Here is a 21,061-nt window from a genome sequence, read left to right on the forward strand (position 1 = left end):
GAGGGATTCTATATGTGAGTTTAAGATAATGTGTTGTGCATAATAAATAACTTAATGAATTAATTTAACCAAATATTAGAGTTAGTTACTAGTAATGCCCTAAATATTCACGAAGTGGTCAGTTATGATATCACCACAGTGGTTTGCGGATATGAAATTAGCTACTCATATGTTCGACGAGAAATAAAATAAAAGTTCACTTCGATTAAAACTCAACCCCACGTATGTTAAAGCCAAGAAGTTAGAGGTAACTTTGATGTTGATTCCAGTAAAGAACTCTGGATGTTTACAAATGCAGTGAAAGTTTGATTGAGAGTTGTTAGATTCAGGAATTTTAATCTGCATTCTTTTTATTGATTTCTTTGCCTTACTATTGTTTGTAGATATTTTGAATAAATTAGGAATTTATTTTCACCAACTGTTGTCCATTATTTTAGTAGATAGCTTCACCCGTTTTATTATGTTCGTCTGTCGAAGTATTTGTTCTGCAAAATCTGTATTAGTGGTAAAATTTAGACTTTGCTTAGAGGATTAGGACCAGACATGCCTGAGTGACTGGCTAGTTGGGGTATCACCAGATTTTAGTGGCTATATGGGGACATCGTCATGTGTGATTAGTTTCATTTTTCTGTATTGATTGTTTACGACTCAGAATTACAGAGTTTTCCGACGCTCCCACCAAACTAATACTATATAAATGTTGTAAAATGTATTTATTTACATCTAAACTGCAATACTAGTTTTGATCCATGGATCATCCTTTGAGGCAATACAATCACACAATCCCGACGGACTTATGGTTCCCCATTCAACAGATAGAGATGTCAGTGAAATGAAACAGACGGTTTATTCGATTTTAAGACTGTAATATACAACAAACTCAAAGAAAGTGGTTTCTAATGATTCTGATGTACTATTTTAATTGTTAGTGTTAGCAACTGAGACTAGTATTACAATTTAAATGTAAATAAATACATTTTAGACCATAAGTATTGATTAGGTGGAAACGTCAGAAAACTCTATAATTGGGAGTAAATGTCTTATGTATTGGTCATTGTTCCCCTCCCATATCCTGTCCCCTATCCGAACATACCCTTGGACATCCCTGATGGACACTGGAGACCATCTTCTTTGCACAACCACAGCACCCGAGGTAATTCTGTCCCACACGACCCTCGCCACTTATGGATAAAGCCCTCGCTGATCTTGTTCACCATAATATTCTCATTCTGGCTGTCTGCGTTTCTGTCTTCATCATTATTATGGTTCCAAAGGACACCAACAGGGTGGGGTGACTTACGACCTCAGCCTTTCATTGTGAAACCAGCCTTCAGCCTCAAAGGACCTGCCGAAGCATTGGCTTGCATGCCACCGTATCACACAGCTACCAGATTCTTCCAGATCCTTATGGGGTCTACTACTGTATAGATGACAGAAGTACGTGTGGATGCGCCAGTCAATGGGTGGCAACGTCCATGATGCAACAATGGGCACTGGTAGCTGTGAAATTCCTAGAACATGAATTTCTTATCAAGATGCTTGGACAACTGGGTCCTCCATGGAGTATCAGTTTTACTTTGAGGTCATCCTGGGTATGTCTCTTAACCACCTTGGGGTAAAAATTGATATCCCTCAAGAGCAGATTTCAGCACATGCTGAGACACGGACACCTTACCAGAGTACACTGACTACCAGCTACAACAAGCTACCGGCTGGCTGGGGTCATGGGATGACCATTATTTGTGGCTAAATGTATCCTAGCAAGAGAGTTATTTTGAATAAGCCACGCTCAACTTCCTCGGCACAGCACACAGGGTGCACAACCCTTGACCTGCTTAGTAACGCCACACCGCACTCAGGCGCCACAGTCTTCTCCATGGACAATCAGGCCTTCCAACTGCTCATGTCAAGTTGCAGCAGCACTGCTGGCTGCATATTGGGAGATAACTGAGTATTCTAATGTTTGTATTTTGACTGATATTGCCTGACAACACGTCATGGACCTGTCATTGATAACCATCAGCACATTTTTTATATTTTCTTGTCTTTAATAAAGGAAGCAAAATATAGAGGATGGATCACATACAAGGAAAGGAAACCAAGAATTATACCTCAAGATAAAAAAGATTGAGATCTGGAAGAAGAGAGTCATGTTCATTGGACATATCAACAGAATGAACATGGGAAGACTGACCAATCAGATAATAAGATTTTTTAAGATTGGGAAAACTACAGTGCGTTGGTACCAGAGGTGAAGAGGACGTGGAAGAAATGGGAATACAAGGAACGGAAATCAGCAACAGGGATGCTTACAAGTTGAGGAACAAGGCCACGAAAAAGGTTTCGAGATCCCGTGTCGTGGACAGAAGAAAGGAGGAGATTGCAGGGTGAAAGGATGAAGGAGAACTGGATAAGGATTAAAGCCTAGAAACAGATGAAGCTGAATTCGAATTAACCTCGGCCAGAACGAAAGAAGAAGCAACAGAGAAGTGGCTTCTGTATGTGACCCAGCTGACGCTCCATCACAGGAAGTGCTTAACACAGTACACGTGAGCCTGCCGGAGGATATATAAGCCTGTGAGGAATGGGATGGGGAGCAACTGTTAGTCAGTATTCAGTGCAATGGTGAATTGATGCATGTAACAGAGGTCATTTTGAACATTTTGTAGAGTTACATTCTGTTCCTGTCATTAACATTACAGAAAATGAGTTCTAACACGGAAATAAAATGTCCATGTTCTACATGTGATGGAAGTTCATTATTATTACACTGTTGTTCATTTTACGGCAAAATGAGTACTTCTGGGTCTCTCAAACTGACGCTCTGCAGTTGATGAATGTTAATGTTAAAGATGACGCAAACAGCAAGCACCCGGGCCATAGGAAGGTTCAAATTCCCCATCCAGCCAGGAATCAAATCCGGGACCTGTTGGACTAAAGGCTGTGCAGACACCTCCTAGCAAAGAGCTTGAAATACTCGAGTATGATTATCTATGAACAAGTTCCACTGGGAGTAATTCAACACAGCCAGTACAGATACAATTCGTGTTTCTCATACCATCACCTCAAAAACCTTGAATCAAACCCGCAAACAAATTTCAGCATAAATGCACACGAGGCTGGATTGCGACTAGGAAAGGCCAGGAGAACACAGCCTTGAACTGGAAATGACCCTCATTATTGATGAATAAGGATAGGAACCTAATACTACAGCAATAAATCCAAATGAAATTTAAGTGGGGGTTTATTGAAACAGAAAACAAAGTGAGGAAATTAATAATTAAAAGATAGTTAAAGTATTCTAAAATAAGCATACCTTGTTGAATGAAACTCTCAACATCATTGAGTGAGCATGGCATTATTACACACTCCCAGATAAAAATAATAATTACCACAAGCTCACCGCCTTAAATACAATCTCATTACATCATGTACCAATATTATTTCAATTTACACGCAGCAACTAGGTCATTATTTTCACAAGATTCATTTCGTTCATAGCGAATGCGTCTTTACACACTCCATTGTCCACACAACAATAACCATAGCTCATCAAAGCCTCCACAAATCAAGGAAAAAGAAAGGGCAGGTAATAAAAATACGTTACCCCCACAGAGAGAAACATCTCTGGACCAAAAAGCAAAATTTAAAACCCAAGGAGGAACACAGGCATGCGCATAGCCCAAATGTATGGAAGTAAACAAACATGGTGGCCTCACGGGCAAGCCATGGCCAAGACCAAGACATGGTAAAAATAAATAACACTGTACCGAGAACCAACATAAGGTACAGAAGCAAGATTAAAAATGGAAATAGAACTGACCGATACATCGTCTTTGCACTCCCCTCGCTCACAGACATGCACACAAACATTCACACATTTGCTGGTATCGGCTAGCAATATGAGCGACCGCTCCAGTTAATAAGGTCGAACACTAATTCAATTAACATGACTCACCTGGTCACGCATATATCAGGTAGCAGCGTGCACGGCGCAAAACTATTTAACAACGGGATCGGAAAGAATCCCTCACTCAAATCCATCATGTCACGCGCTCCGTACGACAAGAATGGAACTTGAGTCGACATGGAGGGTTTACATACATTTGATGGCGAAATACCATACGACGCAGTGCGCAAACACTGAATCAGTCAGAGACCCAGTTACCAATATCTCATAATCACATTGACAGACACACACATTCCGTTCATGCTGTGGGCTGAAAGACGCATATCAATCAGCTATAATTAAATCGCAGGAAACCCATGAGATAAACATAGACTCAAAATAAAACCAAGATTAACGTACCTGTAATATGAATAATTAAAACAATAGGAAGGTTGCTAGTATGGGCTAAGTTTGAATATATTAAATACCCATTTGTAGCATAGGAACGCTACTCCCATCTGCGCAGGCTCCATTGTTAATTCATCTCACATAAACAAAGCAAAGATTTGCTTCAAAGAGATAATACTACTCATAAAAGGAACGATCTTCCATGTTTATAACATAGAGTGCTGCCCTCTCTAGGACATTGATAGAAACACATAAGTCCATTGAACTGAGGCCGTAAGAAGCCATTTACACATGAGAAACGTCACATTTATGAACATGCTATTTAACACCTTAAGTGCCACATATGCAGTAAAAAAATATTTCCATCCAGGCCATTCTTTTTTTTTTTACTATAGAGTATAAAATAGTGGAACTTGTTGCAGAAATGTTCCTTTTAGTCATCTTGGGTCAAAATTGTAGTCATAACATAGTGTTGAAATTGTGATGACACATTGGTCTCACGCGGCCACTGACACTACCTTCCAGCTGTATAGGCCGCGTGAGACCAATGTGTCACCACGTATCCTAGCACAGTTCTCACTTTCCTGATCCACTTGTCTTTACCCAACTCTGCACGGGAATTTCCACGCTTCCTGTTGCTGCCTGCCCTCCATTCCCCTCCCTCCTTCCGACATCTGTCCGGCTCTGACTCAAGCATTTCTGCTTACTCTTGTGTGTTCCACTGTGTAGAGTAGACTGTGCGTCTTGCTGTTGAAAGTAATGTGTAAGTAGTTGTGCAGTGATTTGTTCGCTATTTCATCATGGCAAGAAACTACGAAGAGGAACAAGAGCATATAAATAAACTGTGGCAAGAACTTATGTCGGAAGAAGAAGAAGACATTGCAGACCTTGTACTTGGCAATACTTACCTATCTGATGGGTACCAGCCTTCTTCAAACGGAGACTCTACCGATCAGGAGGACAAACAACCAAGAAGAAAGAAGAGTAAAGTAAGTCAGAATTATATGAAATCTACTGTAAACGTGACTAATGTAGACTGCACAGTTTCTAGTGCGTTCACTAGTGTAAATCAACCGATTCCTACTATTTCAGGGACAACTTCATGTCATAACAAGAATCCTATATGTCTTCCAAGTTCATCAGATGCAACTAACTCGCCACTCCTGAACAATGACGTTATTCCTGCTACCATTATCGCACATTCCAGCATTCCTGTACCTCCTACACATACTACAGTTCCAAATCAGAGAGTTGATACAATAAGTGAAGCCATGTGTGCATAGCTTATCTGACAGTGACAATGGTGACAGTTTCCCAACCTGCAGTAATATTACATGGAACACAGTGACAGGTCGCTATTTGCAACATTTTGATTTTACAGAACCCAATCCTGGCTTGAGTCAAAATGTAATCAACAATTTGACAGGAAAAAATCCTTACGAAGTCTATAGATATTTTGTGAGTAACGAGGTGCTGCAACTACTTGTACGCGACACTAACAGGTATGCTGAACAAACTATTCAAAAGGGCATTTCTCCTAAATCCCGCCTAACTCGATGGAAGGAAACTGATGTTGAAGAAATGGAAAGATTTCTGGGTATTTTGATTTGGATGGGGTTATGCCAATTTCCATCCTTACAATCATATTGGTCAACCAAGAAAGTGTACAGTAATGAAATGAAAAGGGTGATGTCAAGGAACCGATTTCAGATACTCCTGAAGCACTTGCATTTCAGTGACAATGAAAATGCAAATAATGACGATAGACTTTATAAGGTAACTCCTTTAATTGATATAATGAGGGAAATCAACAAAAATGTTGTTATACCGGGAGAGACTGTTTGCATTGATGAGTCGCTTGTGCCATTTCGGGGCCGTTTGAAATTCAAACAATACATTCCAAACAAACGGCACAAGTTTGGTATTAAAATTTTTAAAGTCTGTCTAAAGGGAGGGTACACTTACGATTTTAGAGTGTACTGTGGGCGAGAGAAAAATGATAGCACTTCAGTCCCAACAAAAGTGGTCATGGCTCTTATGGATGGTTTATTAGGTAAAGGCCGTTCATTGTGCACCGATAATTGGTATACGTCTGTCTCATTAGCTCATGAACTAATAAAGAATAAAACTCATATTTTTGGAACGTTCAAATCTAATCGGAAGTATAATCCAACCGATGTTACTAAAAGGAAATTAGCAAGAGGAGAGACAATAGCCCGTGAAAGTAACAGCGGTGTGGTTGTTCAGAAATGGCATGATAAAAGGGACGTGTTAATTTTGACAACTAAACACACTGATGAGATGGTCACTATTCAGAGGAGGGATGGTGAAGTGCAAAAACCACAGAGTGTTATAGAGTATAACAAATCCAAACCGTACATTGATTTATCAGATCAGAAAAAGAGTTATAGTACTTCCCTGAGACGGGGAGTAAAATGGTACAGAAAACTAACTATAGAGATATTGATCGGCACAAGTATAGTAAATGCAATCTATATTTACAATCAACTTGGGAATGAGAGTATATCTGTTACCCAGTTCAAAGAGGACATTGTTGAAAAGTTAACAGGTACCGGTATCAAAGATTTTCACATTCCCCCACAAGTACCAGAAGAACAGGTATTACCCCACCGACTGGAGGATGTAGGCCGGCAGGGAAGACGGAGATGCAGTAAGTGTTATGAAGAGATCCATCGGGAATCAGGAAGGCAATATGCCATGAGGAAAGCTCCACAGTCTAAGTTCAAATGCCCAGCCTGTGAAAAATTCTTCTGTTTGGACTGTTTCTTCAAAGTGCACAGATTTGTAGTGTGATTGTGAAACACAGTTTGAACTATATTTCTTCAGAAAGTCTCATTTGTTATACTCTAAATTCATATGCAAAAAGTGTACCAATTTGTGGTGTGATTGCGAATGAGACAAAGTTACAAATATTATTTTTCCAGAAAGTTTATGTAATTTTTATGTACTATGTTTTCAATTTGTATATAGACCCTGATATGAGACAATAAATACACTATACAGTACAATATTTTGTTATTTGTACACATGACACGATCTGAAAACAATAAATGATGTCATCATAATTTTTTTGTTTTGGTTGATATATTATAGTGACGTACAGGCCACGTGGTGCCACATCGGACCCGCAAATGAACAGGCCAAAAATAGATTCATGATGTACTGGCCACCTGCTTTCATTTAACATGCGTTTACATGTCGAGTGTGATAACAGTATGGCGCCACGGGGCCTGAGACTTGGAGAGTGCGCGTGAGTCCACAGCGGACTCACACGGCCCAAATGGCATTAAGCTCTGTGAGTCAACGTCGGTCTCACGTGGCACTCAAGGTGTTAAGCATAGTTCAAACTTTAAGTCATGGGACTTGCAACAAAATCTATAAATTTGACCATATTAATTGTCCAAATTGATTACTTACAGTGACAGTCTTGTGTTCTTGAAATGTTACAGAATATGTGCTGACAAGGCGGATCTTGTTTTTCTGCTGAGATTGTTTGTGAACAGATCCACTGTGAGCGTCGCCAATCCCAGATTCTTCTTTCTGATATTTTATCTGTTCTCTTCACTGTTACAACAGTTTACAGTAGTGACTCACAATGAAGTGCTGTTGTTTCACAATGCAATGAAAACTAGAGTAATTGTTGCCTGAGAAGAAGAGTTTAAAGATTCATTTAACACAACCCCCAGGTTAATGGGATGGTCAGTTGACGAGAAAGAGGCCATGTGTGTTTCGTCGTCCGTTACTTGGTTACGCGCATCATACCTCCCGATCCTTACGTTAGGTGTCTGCTGTCACTTCGCTCAGTTCAGTCTAGTGTAGTGCTGTTATCGACTGATTTATTAAAGCTTAATTACTTGTCTTTCATTCAAACTGGACCGTGCCAGGCTTCTGAGCCACTCAATATCATATTTCAAAGTGACAGCAAGTCAAGTAAATATGAGTCTTAAGCGGTTTCAAGGTATTGAAAGAATTGTAGGAATCGTCACCACATGATGTCAACATGCATGGTCACTTATACTATCAGTCTACATAATGAAATGTCGTATAATGATACATGCATCTGCTAGAATGCAGCAGACTATGCTCTTGAGCTGAAAGAGGTTAGACTATTTCAACTCCTTAAAAAAAAAAAAACACTTATCTTTTTCTGATAACTGGAGATAATAATTCCAAACAATTTAGCTTTATATCATAAATATCACTTCCAGTAACTATGAAAAAATAATTCATCAATTTAAGATACAACCCTTAAATTCAAAATCAGATTAGCATAAAGAATAATTTATAGTGTTGGTACCTAGACTGTTCAGTTGATTCTTTTTGGTTTCAATTTAACTACATAAATAATAGAAGTTCCACTGATACTAAAAGACCAGAATTTCCTCTACGCGTCATGCAATAGAGAAGAAATTCATGAACTTGAAATACTTTTTGAAATGTTCCATTGGGACATACAGGGACACGAACATAAGACATACTGTGAAGTACTACTCATGTACAAATTTAAAAATGGTATGATCTCCGTAAAGACAAAAATTAGGTACAGAAAAGACATTCATAAGGTCAGCAGATCAGATATACACTGGCCATGTTTCCTCTTTATAGGTATGCAATAAACAGTACAGCAATTTTCCAACCTCTCTGACACGCATATTAAGACTTTAAACTTTACACACTATGAAGTTTTAACAGGATTTACAACTCAAATTTTAATAAAATGAGCCAACTAACAATTGTTTTTTTAAAAACACAAAGAACTTGGTGAATTTTAGCCAAATCTTATTACTGTGAAGATATTACTGTGTTTTGGATGTCAGTGTTATTAAATCAATGTCTATCCTAATTTTAGCACTGTCATTGTAAATTGTTAAACTGCCCATTGTGTTTACAAATGCCTATGTTCACGTATTTTACCACTTAGTTTCAGAATCATATTTAAGTACAAATTAGTTATAAGTAAATTAACAATGACAGGTCTTAACCTTGGCATAAGTTACAAAGGCTGAGGATGCTCGTAAACCAAGCGAAACATGTCCCTTTTAATGTAGTATTGTAGTGAATTTCTAACAACACAAAATCAATTGTACTGAATAGGTGGAATGTAAAGAATAGGAATTGTATCCAGATTGTGGCAAATTTCAATACGGGTCTAAACATGAGAATGTACATGTAATGTACTTCTATTTCATATCTCCATGTTTATGGTCTTATTTCGAAAAATAACACACTGAATTATTCTGTTGACTAACACAGTTACTCCTCTCAGTACACCGTTTAAAATAAAAATATATATTCTTTTAAAACATGTCCACAACTGTTTTAATTAGCATGAAAATGAAAAATGAAAACCTACAACCTGTTTTCCAGTCTTTGACCGGGTCAAGGATGAAATGAATGAACCATATATAAGCTGTTATTACAATGGGGTCGCCACTCCCAAGGTGATTTATTAATGACTGATTAATGCTATGAAATGATAATGGAGAGTGTTGCTGGAGTGAAAGATGACAGGGAAAACCGGAGTACCCGGAGAAAACCTGCCCCGCCTCTGCTTTGTCCAGCACAAATCTCACATGGAGTGACCAGGATTTGAACCACGGTATCCAGCGGTGAGAGGCCGACGCGCTGCAGTCTGAGCAACGGAGGCTCTTTAATTAGCATGATCACACTTATTTTTTACATTGTCTTCTCAAAAAATGATCTATGTCAAACACAACTGAATAGGTATATTGTAAATTATCCATGCACCCCGTGGTAACATGAATACATATCGTAATTATATTTACAGGTTGTCCCAGGACAATATTCAGGGATATGACAGCAATGATCATTTGAAGCAAGAAACTTCATATGGACACATGCCCTATTCCGAACGGTTTCCGAGATAGGAACACACTTAATGTACATTTGTTTCTGTGCCAGTGGTGTGCACGCATGTGTCTTAACCACCCAACCTCTTTGACGTTTTGAAATTGGTACAAGTTTTCCACATGTAATGTTTGCCGTACACGTGTTAGTGACATCGATACGACCCGTGTGCTGGCCGTAGGACTACAAGGTGTTCAACTACACATTCCATGCAACGTGCAGAACGTGGCCGTAGGACTACAAGGTGTTCAACTACACGTTCCATGCAACGTGCAGAAAGTGGCCGTAAGACTACAAGGTGTTCAACTACACGTTCCATGCTGGCAGTAGGACTACAAGGTGTTCAACTACACATTCCATGCAACGTGCAGAAAGTGGCCGTGTGCTGGTCGTAGGACTACAAGGTGTTCAACTACACGTTCCATGCAACGTGCAGAACGTGGCCGTAGGACTACAAGGTGTTCAACTACACGTTCCATGCAATGTGCAGAAAGTGGCCGTGTGCTGGCCGTAGGACTACAAGGTGTTCAACTACACGTTCCATGCAACGTGCAGAACGTGGCCGTAGGACTACAAGGTGTTCAACTACACGTTCCATGCAACGTGCAGAAAGTGGCCGTAGGACTACAAGGTGTTCAACTACACGTTCCATGCTGGCAGTAGGACTACAAGGTGTTCAACTACACGTTCCATGCAACGTGCTGAAAGTGGCCGTAGGACTACAAGGTGTTCAACTACACATTCCATGCAACGCGCTGAAAGTGGCCGTAGGACTACAAGGTGTTCAACTACACATTCCATGCAACGTGCAGAAAGTGGCCGTAGGACTACAAGGTGTTCAACTACACGTTCCATGCTGGCAGTAGGACTACAAGGTGTTCAACTACACATTCCATGCAACGTGCAGAAAGTGGCCGTAGGACTACAAGGTGTTCAACTACATATTCCATGCTGGCAGTAGGACTACAAGGTGTTCAACTACACGTTCCATGCAACGTGCAGAAAGTGGCCGTGTGCTGGCCGTAGGACTACAAGGTGTTCAACTACACGTTCCATGCAACGTGCAGAAAGTGGCCGTGTGCTGGCAGTAGGACTACAAGGTGTTCAACTACACATTCCATGCTGGCAGTAGGACTACAAGGTGTTCAACTACACGTTCCATGCTGGCAGTAGGACTACAAGGTGTTCAACTACACGTTCCATGCTGGCAGTAGGACTACAAGGTGTTCAACTACACGTTCCATGCTGGCAGTAGGACTACAAGGTGTTCAACTACACATTCCATGCAACGTGCAGAAAGTGGCCGTAGGACTACAAGGTGTTCAACTACACGTTCCATGCAACGTGCAGAAAGTGGCCGTGTGCTGGCAGTAGGACTACAAGGTGTTCAACTACACATTCCATGCAACGTGCAGAAAGTGGCCGTAGGACTATAAGGTGTTCAACTACACGTTCCATGCTGGCAGTAGAACTACAAGGTGTTCAACTACACATTCCATGCAACGTGCTGAAAGTGGCCGTAGGACTACAAGGTGTTCAACTACACGTTCCATGCAACGTGCAGAAAGTGGCCGTGTGCTGGCAGTAGGACTACAAGGTGTTCAACTACACGTTCCATGCAACGTGCTGAAAGTGGCCGTGTGCTGGCCGTAGGACTACAAGGTGTTCAACTACACGTTCCATGCAACGTGCTGAAAGTGGCCGTGTGCTGGCCGTAGGACTAGAAGGTGTTCAACTACACGTTCCATGCAACGTGCTGAAAACTCTGGCAAACAATCTACAGTCAGGAATTCGACGTGTCGGGGAGCGCTGACAGTATTCCTCGACAGCAGCTATTGCAGAAGGCATAAACGTACACCATATCTGCATATTCTTCATTAGTCTAGAACAGGGTTTTCCAATTTGCAAGGGCTCGAGGGCCATTTTGGAAACCTTAGTCATGTTAGTAGGCCGCACTTGACTAGGCCAATTTTCGTAAAATTCTGCAAATAGTACTGAAGCACGATTATGAAATAATATTCATAGTTCAATTGAAATGAGGGTTTGATAATTTTAATTGCTTAAAACATTGTTTTAAAATTGCATAAAAGAGTGGCTGAGACGGGTGACGTGCTGGCTCAGTCCGGTGGTATTTGAAGGTGTTCAAATACGTCAGCCTCGTGTCGGTAGATTTACAGGCACATAAAAGAACTCCTGTGGGACAAAATTTTGACACTTCGGCGTCTCCCAAAACCATCAAAAGTAGTCAGTGGGATGCAAAAATAACAACATTATTACTTAAAATTTGGATTTTAAATGTTTTAAAGTCAAAAATAATCTGTTGAGAACAAGTGAATACTTGAAAAGAGGAACTATTCTCCGGACCACCTTTTGAGCACACTAAAGCGGAAGTGAGTGTATAGACCAGGGGATGGCGCGGGCGACAGGGGCAGCACCTTCGGTGTTGTCACACGGTAGGTGAGGGGGCAAGGGGGGTGCGCTACTCAGAGCGAGTTTTGGCAATGGTGCAGTCAATGCGGAGCTGCCATACTTACTCACTCAGTGAGAGAATTTTATCGGTGTGCTTCGCTTTTACAAAAACAGTGTATGTGCGTATTGTGTGCTAATTCATAATTCTTGTAGTCTCTTGTACGTTTGTAGGTTTCTTCTTACTCGTTATTGGATATTAGGCCTATTGTGCAATGGATCCGAACAAAAATTCACCAGACTGTTATCGGTTGAAGAAGAAACGCAAGATTTTTACTTCCAGCGAGAGAAATATGATTCTGTCTGTTTATAAGCATTTCCGAGCGAATAGTATTGAAGGCGGGATTAGTTTACCTTGTGTGCTGACCCCGGTTCTGATTTTGACTTGGGTGTGCAGCCACTCGATAGTGACACAGATTACTTACTGCGGCATAAGGTAAGCTGACGCTGAAACCTCCTGCATGATAATAATAATAATAATAATAATAATAATAATAATAATAATAATAATAATAATCATATTATGTAATAATATTTTTAATGGTTAGCGTGATTAGCTGCCACCCCCGGAGGTCCGGGTTCGATTCCCGGCTCTGCCACGAAATTTGAAAAATGGTACGAGGGCTGGAACGGGGTACACTCAGCCTCGGGAGGTCAACTAAGTAGAGGTGGGTTCGATTCCCACCTCAGCCGTCCTTGAAGTGGTTTTACGTGGTTTCCCACTTCTCCTCCAGGCAAATGCCGGGATGGTATCTCACTTAAGGCCACGGCCTCTTCCTTCCCTCTTCCTTGTCTGTCCCATCCAATCTTCCCATCTCTCCACAAGGCCCCTGTTCAGCATAGCAGGAGAGGCCGCCTGCGCGAGGTACTGGCCATTCTCCCCCGTTGTATCCCCGATCCAAAGTCTGAAACTCCAGAACACTGCCCTTGAGGCGGTAGAGGTGAGATCCCTCGCTGAGTCCAAGGGAAAAGCCAACCCTGGAGGGTAACAGATTAAGAAGAATAAGAAGAAGAATATTTTTATAAAAATATATGTGTAATATTTAATTTATAGAAATTGTACTGTGAAATTGTAGTTAGTACATTAAAATTGTGAAAGCCTCTGTGGCTCAGGTGGCAGCGCGTCGGCCTCTCAACGCTGGGTTCCGTGATTCAAATCCTGGTCACTCCATGTGAGATTTGTGCTGGACAAAACGGAGGCGGGACATGTTTTTCTCTGGGTAATCCGGGTTTCCCTGTCATCTTTAATTCCAGCATCACTCTCCAGTATCATTTAATTTCATCTGTCAGTCATTAATCATTGCCCCAGAGGAGTGAAACAGGCTTCGGCAGCCGGCTCAATTCCTGTCCTCGCCGCAAGATGGGGCTTCATTTATTCCATCCCTGACCCGATCATTGACTGGAAAACAGATTGTAGGTTTTCACATTTAAAATGTAATTCAGTAAATTAATTGTTTAAAGATATAAGCCATTAAAAAACTGTATGGGATTCTAACACGCATACGTTAATGTATTAATTATTTTAAATTCATCTGAGGTTCAATCCATGAGCTGTGCTGTATTGTAGTGGTAGAGTACAACTTTGAATCGCGCGCCGGCTCATTTGGCAACCACGGCGAGTGTGACGAGACAATGACGTCACTTCCGCATTAGTCTGCTCAAAAGGTGGTCCGGAGAATAGTATTAAAGAATAATTAGTTCTGACTTGGGTCTGTAAGGTGTTTACAAACGAGCTAATAAATATTTTTGTGACTTTCCTTCACATTATTTCTTACAGTGCTCTCGCGGACCACCATTTGGAAACCCCTGGTCTAGAAGATACGCGGCATTTTAGCCAGCACATGTACAAACACTGATACACTCTCAATCCCTCGCAACACACCATGGGCAACTGCGCATTCAATGGGCTAGTTTAAGACATCCCGAGCACAGAGGTTGGATGCAACGAGTTAGGTTGGGCCAGAATAACATGTCAAAGAGGCTGGGTCATTAAGACACTTTTTTTTTTTTAAACTGTAAAGTTACAATACCATTTCCATCTCTACAACTTTAAAATGTAGGCCTACAGGGCTCTATACCACACATGGAGGTTGGCAGCATGTGAAGAAAAGGACGTCCATATGACCTATAGTAGTTCGTATCAAGGGCTTAATGGCAGATTGTACTGAAAGCCTGCAATCTAATAGCATGGAGCTTAAAAATAGGTGCAATCAGTATGATATGAAAGTTAGTGGTAGAGAAGAAATCTAAGTGGAGTGAATGCCAGGATGGAACAAGTAGATCATTTTCAAGTACAGTATTTAGGTTTTGTATTCTCCCAGGACAATAGTACGGTAGATGAGATTGAATCAAGGGGTATCAAAGCAGCAAAGTTCACAGAAAGAAGTTAGCTACTGGACAAAACTATCTTTGCATGGACCTGTTTTCAACCTGACTTTGCTGTACAGGAGTGAAAGCTGATTGGACTCCATTCATATGTTTGGAAGTAACAAACATGTACACAGAAAAAGTTATTGCCGGCACAAACAGGTCGGAACAATGATAAGATAAGAATAAACTGTACGCATAATCTAGCTTTCGTAGTGGAGTCACGTGAGGCAAATGCTACTTCCAACTGACCTGGGAATGTAGCACTTCTTGCCGCTCTTGAAGATGTCCTGCAGCAGTTTGTCAGTCTGGATCTCCTTGTCAAAGCTCAGATACACAGACACCGAGGTAGCTGCCTGGTACACGGGATGCTTCAGTACCTGAAACACCACAAGTCTACTTAACCATCTGTCTGCCGTAAATCTTCCTGCGTTTTTCAATGAACTGATGTAACCTTCTTACAAAATTGTACAAAACTATTTTAATCCTCCTAGTCAATACTGTATATTTTACGTCCAATTAAGACAAAAGTTCACACATAAATAAACATGTTTCAACCCGGCATCGGGTCATCCTCACACAATGAAATGTTAGTCAAGGTTTTTGAAAAGCATGATGAAAGTTAAAAAACTGTCAAATGTTGATCATTAAAACAGTCTTGAGCTGGAAGTCTTTCTGTTTAAATGCTTTTCACTGTCCTTTGGTGTGGTTCAACTGGTATTTGTATACCGTTGGCTTAGGTTTTGTGTTCCAATATGGGCTGATATACCGTCTGATTTTAGTCTGTAAAATGGATAATACAAATCAAATTGAGATTGAAAAGTGGTGACTAAGAGGAACAACATTTAGATTAAGTTGTGAAGAAAAATGAAAATTAACTTACGTTATGTGGCCTGCTTGTATCACGTGTGTTCTCTGATTATGGAGTCCAGCTCTCAACTGACTTGCTCCCGCGGTCGAGACGCAAGGTGGGTGGGGCTTGCGAGAGAACGGGAGTGTGCAGAATAATGGGGGCGGTTACTGAAACTGAGTGTAATAATTGTGAGTTCTTATGTTCCTGTTTTTTACTACAAATGATCGGAATAAACGTTAACCATATTACATTCGTTTTTTAATTTCTGGGTTCTTCTATTGATCCATACTGATGTAAACATTCCCTAAAACAGGGATGGTGAACCTTTTCCAGTGAGTGTGCCATTTTAGGTCTGTTTTATTATTCTCAACTGTTTACTGTGCCACTTGTTATTTTCTTTTATTTAATATATATCTTATAAATACTTTTGATTGCATGTTTTGTGGTTGTATTTTGCAAATACATCAAAAATACATTTTTAAGTATTTCGAGAATACCTAACATTACTTGTAAAGGTACATAATAAGCTCTCATTGTACCATACCTCATCATTAGATATTATTAGACATGTAACCTTTATTACAGCGGTTACACTAAACAAAACATTAAACACAGAAAAGGAAGGTAAGTGCCATTACGCAGTACCCAAAAAACTTCACACACAGTTGAACATCATCTGGAACTATGCGGATCTCCGCCGACAACAACATACGTAAATATCAGTAGGGCCAACTAGTGGACAATAAACCAGGAAGGTGGAAGGAGCTAGGACCTAGCGAGGGCATGGACATTGCTTAGATTGCAGATTCCGAAATAAGCTACCGTGATCCTTAAATTTGAAAAATATTATTTACAAATGGATTTTACAAATACATTCCGAACGAAATCTGCCAACTTGCAACTTACGAACTATATGCACTGTGATACACATAACTTAGAGGTTCTTTGATAATACCTTCCTACAAGTTCAAAATTTCAAATCAAATATACATCTAGTTACAAATCCAGTTGTACAATGCAATTTACAGTGAAGTAAACGTACTCTCCAAAACTCTAGCGTACATCAAGTGACACTGAACTACCAGAGGCAAACCGCAAGGTAAATACATTAAACTACAATCTACATATTTGGTGAAACAATAAACGGGAATGCCTTGAAAACAAACAGGCAAGCCCAGCTGAAAAGCTAACGCGTCATAAATAATTAATTTGGCGAATCTAGTTTAGGCTAGGGCAGACTCCAATACGAAATAGCAACCGAACATTACAGAAATTTTAGCCGGAACGGAATTCAAGAGTGCTTACCCGTAGGTGGCCCATCCCGGTAGCGAGGCGTCGCACATGACGTAAAATTTCAGACAGACCAAGACAGACTAAGGCATAGCAGGTCAAGACAAGACGACAAAATGCTGCCTTGCACTCTATATAAAGGTAAACCCTGGCCTTGGAGCAGCCAATCAAAATGCATGAGTCCGCCTATCGCCACCTAGATTCACCAATCACAACTCCACTTTCAGTCGCGAACTTAAATAAGTTTCTTGAATATGCACGTTCACGAATCTTCCATTTCCAGAATAGTCAGAAAATGCATTCTAGAGCACATAACCAACAAAAGGCAACACACCCTGTTCAAAAATTCATGTAACAATTTTCTAGATACTTCCAGTAAGTACAGAACTGAAATCTACTATTTACAAATACATATGTTACACTGTACAGGTTAGGTCATTACAAATAAAACATTATCACCACACTTTACAAATAAGGTCTTCAATAAATACTTCCACTACATTGTTCACATTTAAAAATACTGATATTGCTAATGAACTTCCGGTGAAATATCGTTCTCACATGTCATTTATATTAGGTTCATAACTTTTTGTCTTCAATAAGACCCAAGAAGCCCTTAGGTCTGAACCAAGACGGCGTCTAACTGTAGACTTCACAATGTTCATTGTAGAGAATAGCTGTTCATAGGCAAAGTAATACTGTAGCAAGTTTCTTCATCACCGAAAACTTTAGTGGGAGGCTGTCACACTTATCTGGCTTCTGGAGAGAGCCAGCACAGTCTATTTTCACCCATGCTTCACCAAGTTGTAGGAATTTGTTCACCCATGTACTGCTTTCTTCACATTCAATAAACTCCATATCTAAAGGGACAGTAAAAAATTACCTTAAGTCACTCATTTCTGCAATATGAGGTTCTGTAATAAAGTTCAATGTTTTCTCCAAATCTCGAAATTGGGAAAAATCTCTTGGAAATTTCTGTTTTGAATTTTGTGAGACGTCCACATACTTCTTACAAAAACTTTTTGTGCCTTAAAAAGTTAATTAATTTGCAAAATTTCAGATCAGTTCAAGTTGTACTTTAAGTGAAGGATAGTACTTAAAATTCTTTGTTTCAACATCCCTGACGAATGGAATGATTTTATGATCTCCAACATTCTATCTGCAGTATGTCCCTTTCCTTGCAGGTCCTTATTCATATCAATGCATACTGCTGTAAAATCCTGGAGAAACATTCATTCGCACAGCCAAATAGGGTCCGTGACTTCTGCTTTCCTATCATGAAGAAGAGAATTTCGCCCAAGAGCTCGACAAGCCTCTTGCCCACGACTGAACATTATCGAACATTACAGGTACACCGCAGTGAGATTCCACTTCAAGAACTGGCGCACGTGCACGTATGAAGTTAGTTACCACCGAGAGTACTCTTTCAAATGCCTGCATACCTTCTTTCACACATAGCGCTTCCTGGTGTAACATACGATGGAACTGTAAAATAGGGTGTTTAACTTTCTCTTTAATAAATTGCACAAACCCATTATGAATATCCACCATACTTGAGATTCCTCTGTAAGTCAAACCCCATTTTTAATACAAGTTCTCGCTTCACATCCTTCATTATATCTTTACCTATTGTCGTATTTCGTAAACTCAACAATTTAACTAATTCCTCCCTCCACTCATTATATTTCCACAAGGAAATCAGACAAAAACAGCAATCCTTTCTTGTGAGGTCACATACGTGCTTTCATCAAGACATACTGAACACGAGTTATCCGAATCAGCTTTCAATCCTCCGAAACATCTTCACTCATTCTTATTATTTTACCTTTGACAGTATTTAGGCTGGCTGGCATTTCTTTAATTCTGTTAATTATTTGCCATTTCTTAAGAAAGTCTTCAATTAATGTATCAGGTGTCAATAAGAAAGTCTCTTTCGAGAACTCGCCGTCAAAAATCGGCTTCCCATGCTCTAATATGCAGTGAGACAACTGCACTGAAGATGATACAAAACAACTAGTTTGCTTTGTGTATTGTTTGATTTTCTGTGCAACGAGCTCTCTTCTTTCTTCATTTGGCATGGAACGAACATTTAAATGATTCGTCCCGAAATTGTGCTTTAGGCCTACGGTTTTCAGGCACAGGAATTATAAAGCTTTATTACTTCTTTCTATCACTCTGAATTCTGTTGTCAAACTGTTCTTGAAGAATGCGGTCACTACTTTTGTTAAGTTTCTGTTTTTTCGGCACTGTAAACATGTTTGTGATACAGACGACATTCAATGAAAAGTAACAGACAACGAATAATTACGTGCTACTGGCTACCACACACAAGTCAAACTTCACTGACAGCCAGGTTATTTCTTACACGTGAAACCCTATCACTATACGAACCATGAGATATCGTATAGTCTGTAGCACAAGATGTATAAAAAAACATCAATATGTTAATGTGGCATGCTACCGAAATCGTGTTCGCGTGTCACCTAGTGACACACGTGACGCGTGGCATAGGTTCGGTATCCGTGCCCTAAAATGTTGAGGAGTGGACCTTTTTGTTCATGTAAAATTTTAAGATGTGGTACACAAGAACCTAGTTTATCCGGCCCTCATTAATCCAGATCTCTGGTTTATCTGGAAAAAAAAAAAAAAATTTACTTGTTCAGTATTTCTTTTACGAGGTCGATTCTTCTTGAATGTCTTTTCTGCCAAGGATAGTTAAGGACAAGAATTGGAAGAAAGTCGGCCGCAGTCTATCGAAAGTACCGTCCTGGCATTCACCTGGAGTTGAGAATGAGAAACCGTGGACTCTTCTGAGTTCCTTGACACATTTGCACGCATTCCTGGATGCTCGGAAGTAGATGTGAACGACTGGTTGAAAAATGAGCGTAATTCAGGCTACGCCATAATGACAGATGAATGTTCCTCAGCAGGTAATGACAAGAGTGATGGTGAAACCGGCGCTCCACAAACATTGAGCGTAATTCAAGCTACGCCATAACGACAGATTGAACGTTCCTCAGCAGGTAATGACAAGAGTGATGGTGAAACCAGCGCTCCACAAACAATGACTGTAATTCAGGCTACACCATAACAACAAATGAATGTTCCTCAGCAGGTAATGACGAGAGTGATGGTGAAACTGGCGCTCCACAAACAATGACTGTAATTCAGGCTACGCCATAACAACAAATGAATGTTCCTCAGCAGGTAATGACGAGAGTGATGGTGAAACCGGCGCTCCACAAACAATGACTGTAATTCAGGCTATGCCATAACAACAGATGAACGTTCCTCAGCAGGTAATGACGAGAGTGATGGTGAAACCGGCGCTCCACAAACAATGACTGTAATTCAGGCTACGCCATAACAACAAATGAATGTTCCTCAGCAGGTAATGACGAGAGTGATGGTGAAACCGGCGCTCCACAAACAATGACTGTAATTCAGGCTACGCCATAACAACAGATGAATGTTCCTCAGCAGGTAATGACAAGAGTGATGGTGAAACCGGCGCTCCACAAACAATGACTGTAATTCAGGCTACACCATAAGAAGAGATGAATGTTCCTCAGCAGGTAATGACGAGAGTGATGGTGAAACCGGCGCTCCACAAACAATGACTGTAATTCAGGCTACACCATAACAACAAATGAATGTTCCTCAGCAGGTAATGACGAGAGTGATGGTGAAACCAGTGCTCCATCAGAAGAAACAATGACTGTAATTCAGGCTACACCATAACAACAAATGAATGTTCCTCAGCAGGTAATAACAAGAGTGATGGTGAAACCGGTGCTCCATCAGAAGAAACAATGACTGTAATTCAGGCTACACCATAACAACAGATGAATGTTCCTCAGCAGGTAATGACGAGAGTGATGGTGAAACCGGCGCTCCAC

The 21,061-nt window shown here is 40.4% G+C and overlaps 1 protein-coding gene across 3 annotated transcripts in view; it reads right to left on the reverse strand.

Annotated features, from left to right (window-relative positions):
• LOC136884087 (5-formyltetrahydrofolate cyclo-ligase) overlaps window positions 1–21,061 on the reverse strand; it is a 108,442-nt gene that overhangs the window by 53,506 nt on the left and 33,875 nt on the right. For all 3 annotated transcript variants that reach the window (XM_067156115.2, XM_067156116.2, XM_068229786.1), the window contains exon 3: window positions 15,272–15,399. In XM_067156115.2, the coding sequence (XP_067012216.2) occupies window positions 15,272–15,399 (128 nt within the window). The remainder of the gene's footprint in view (window positions 1–15,271; window positions 15,400–21,061) is intronic.

This window comes from Anabrus simplex, chromosome 12 (assembly GCF_040414725.1).
Source record: "Anabrus simplex isolate iqAnaSimp1 chromosome 12, ASM4041472v1, whole genome shotgun sequence".
Taxonomy (NCBI): domain Eukaryota; kingdom Metazoa; phylum Arthropoda; class Insecta; order Orthoptera; family Tettigoniidae; genus Anabrus; species Anabrus simplex.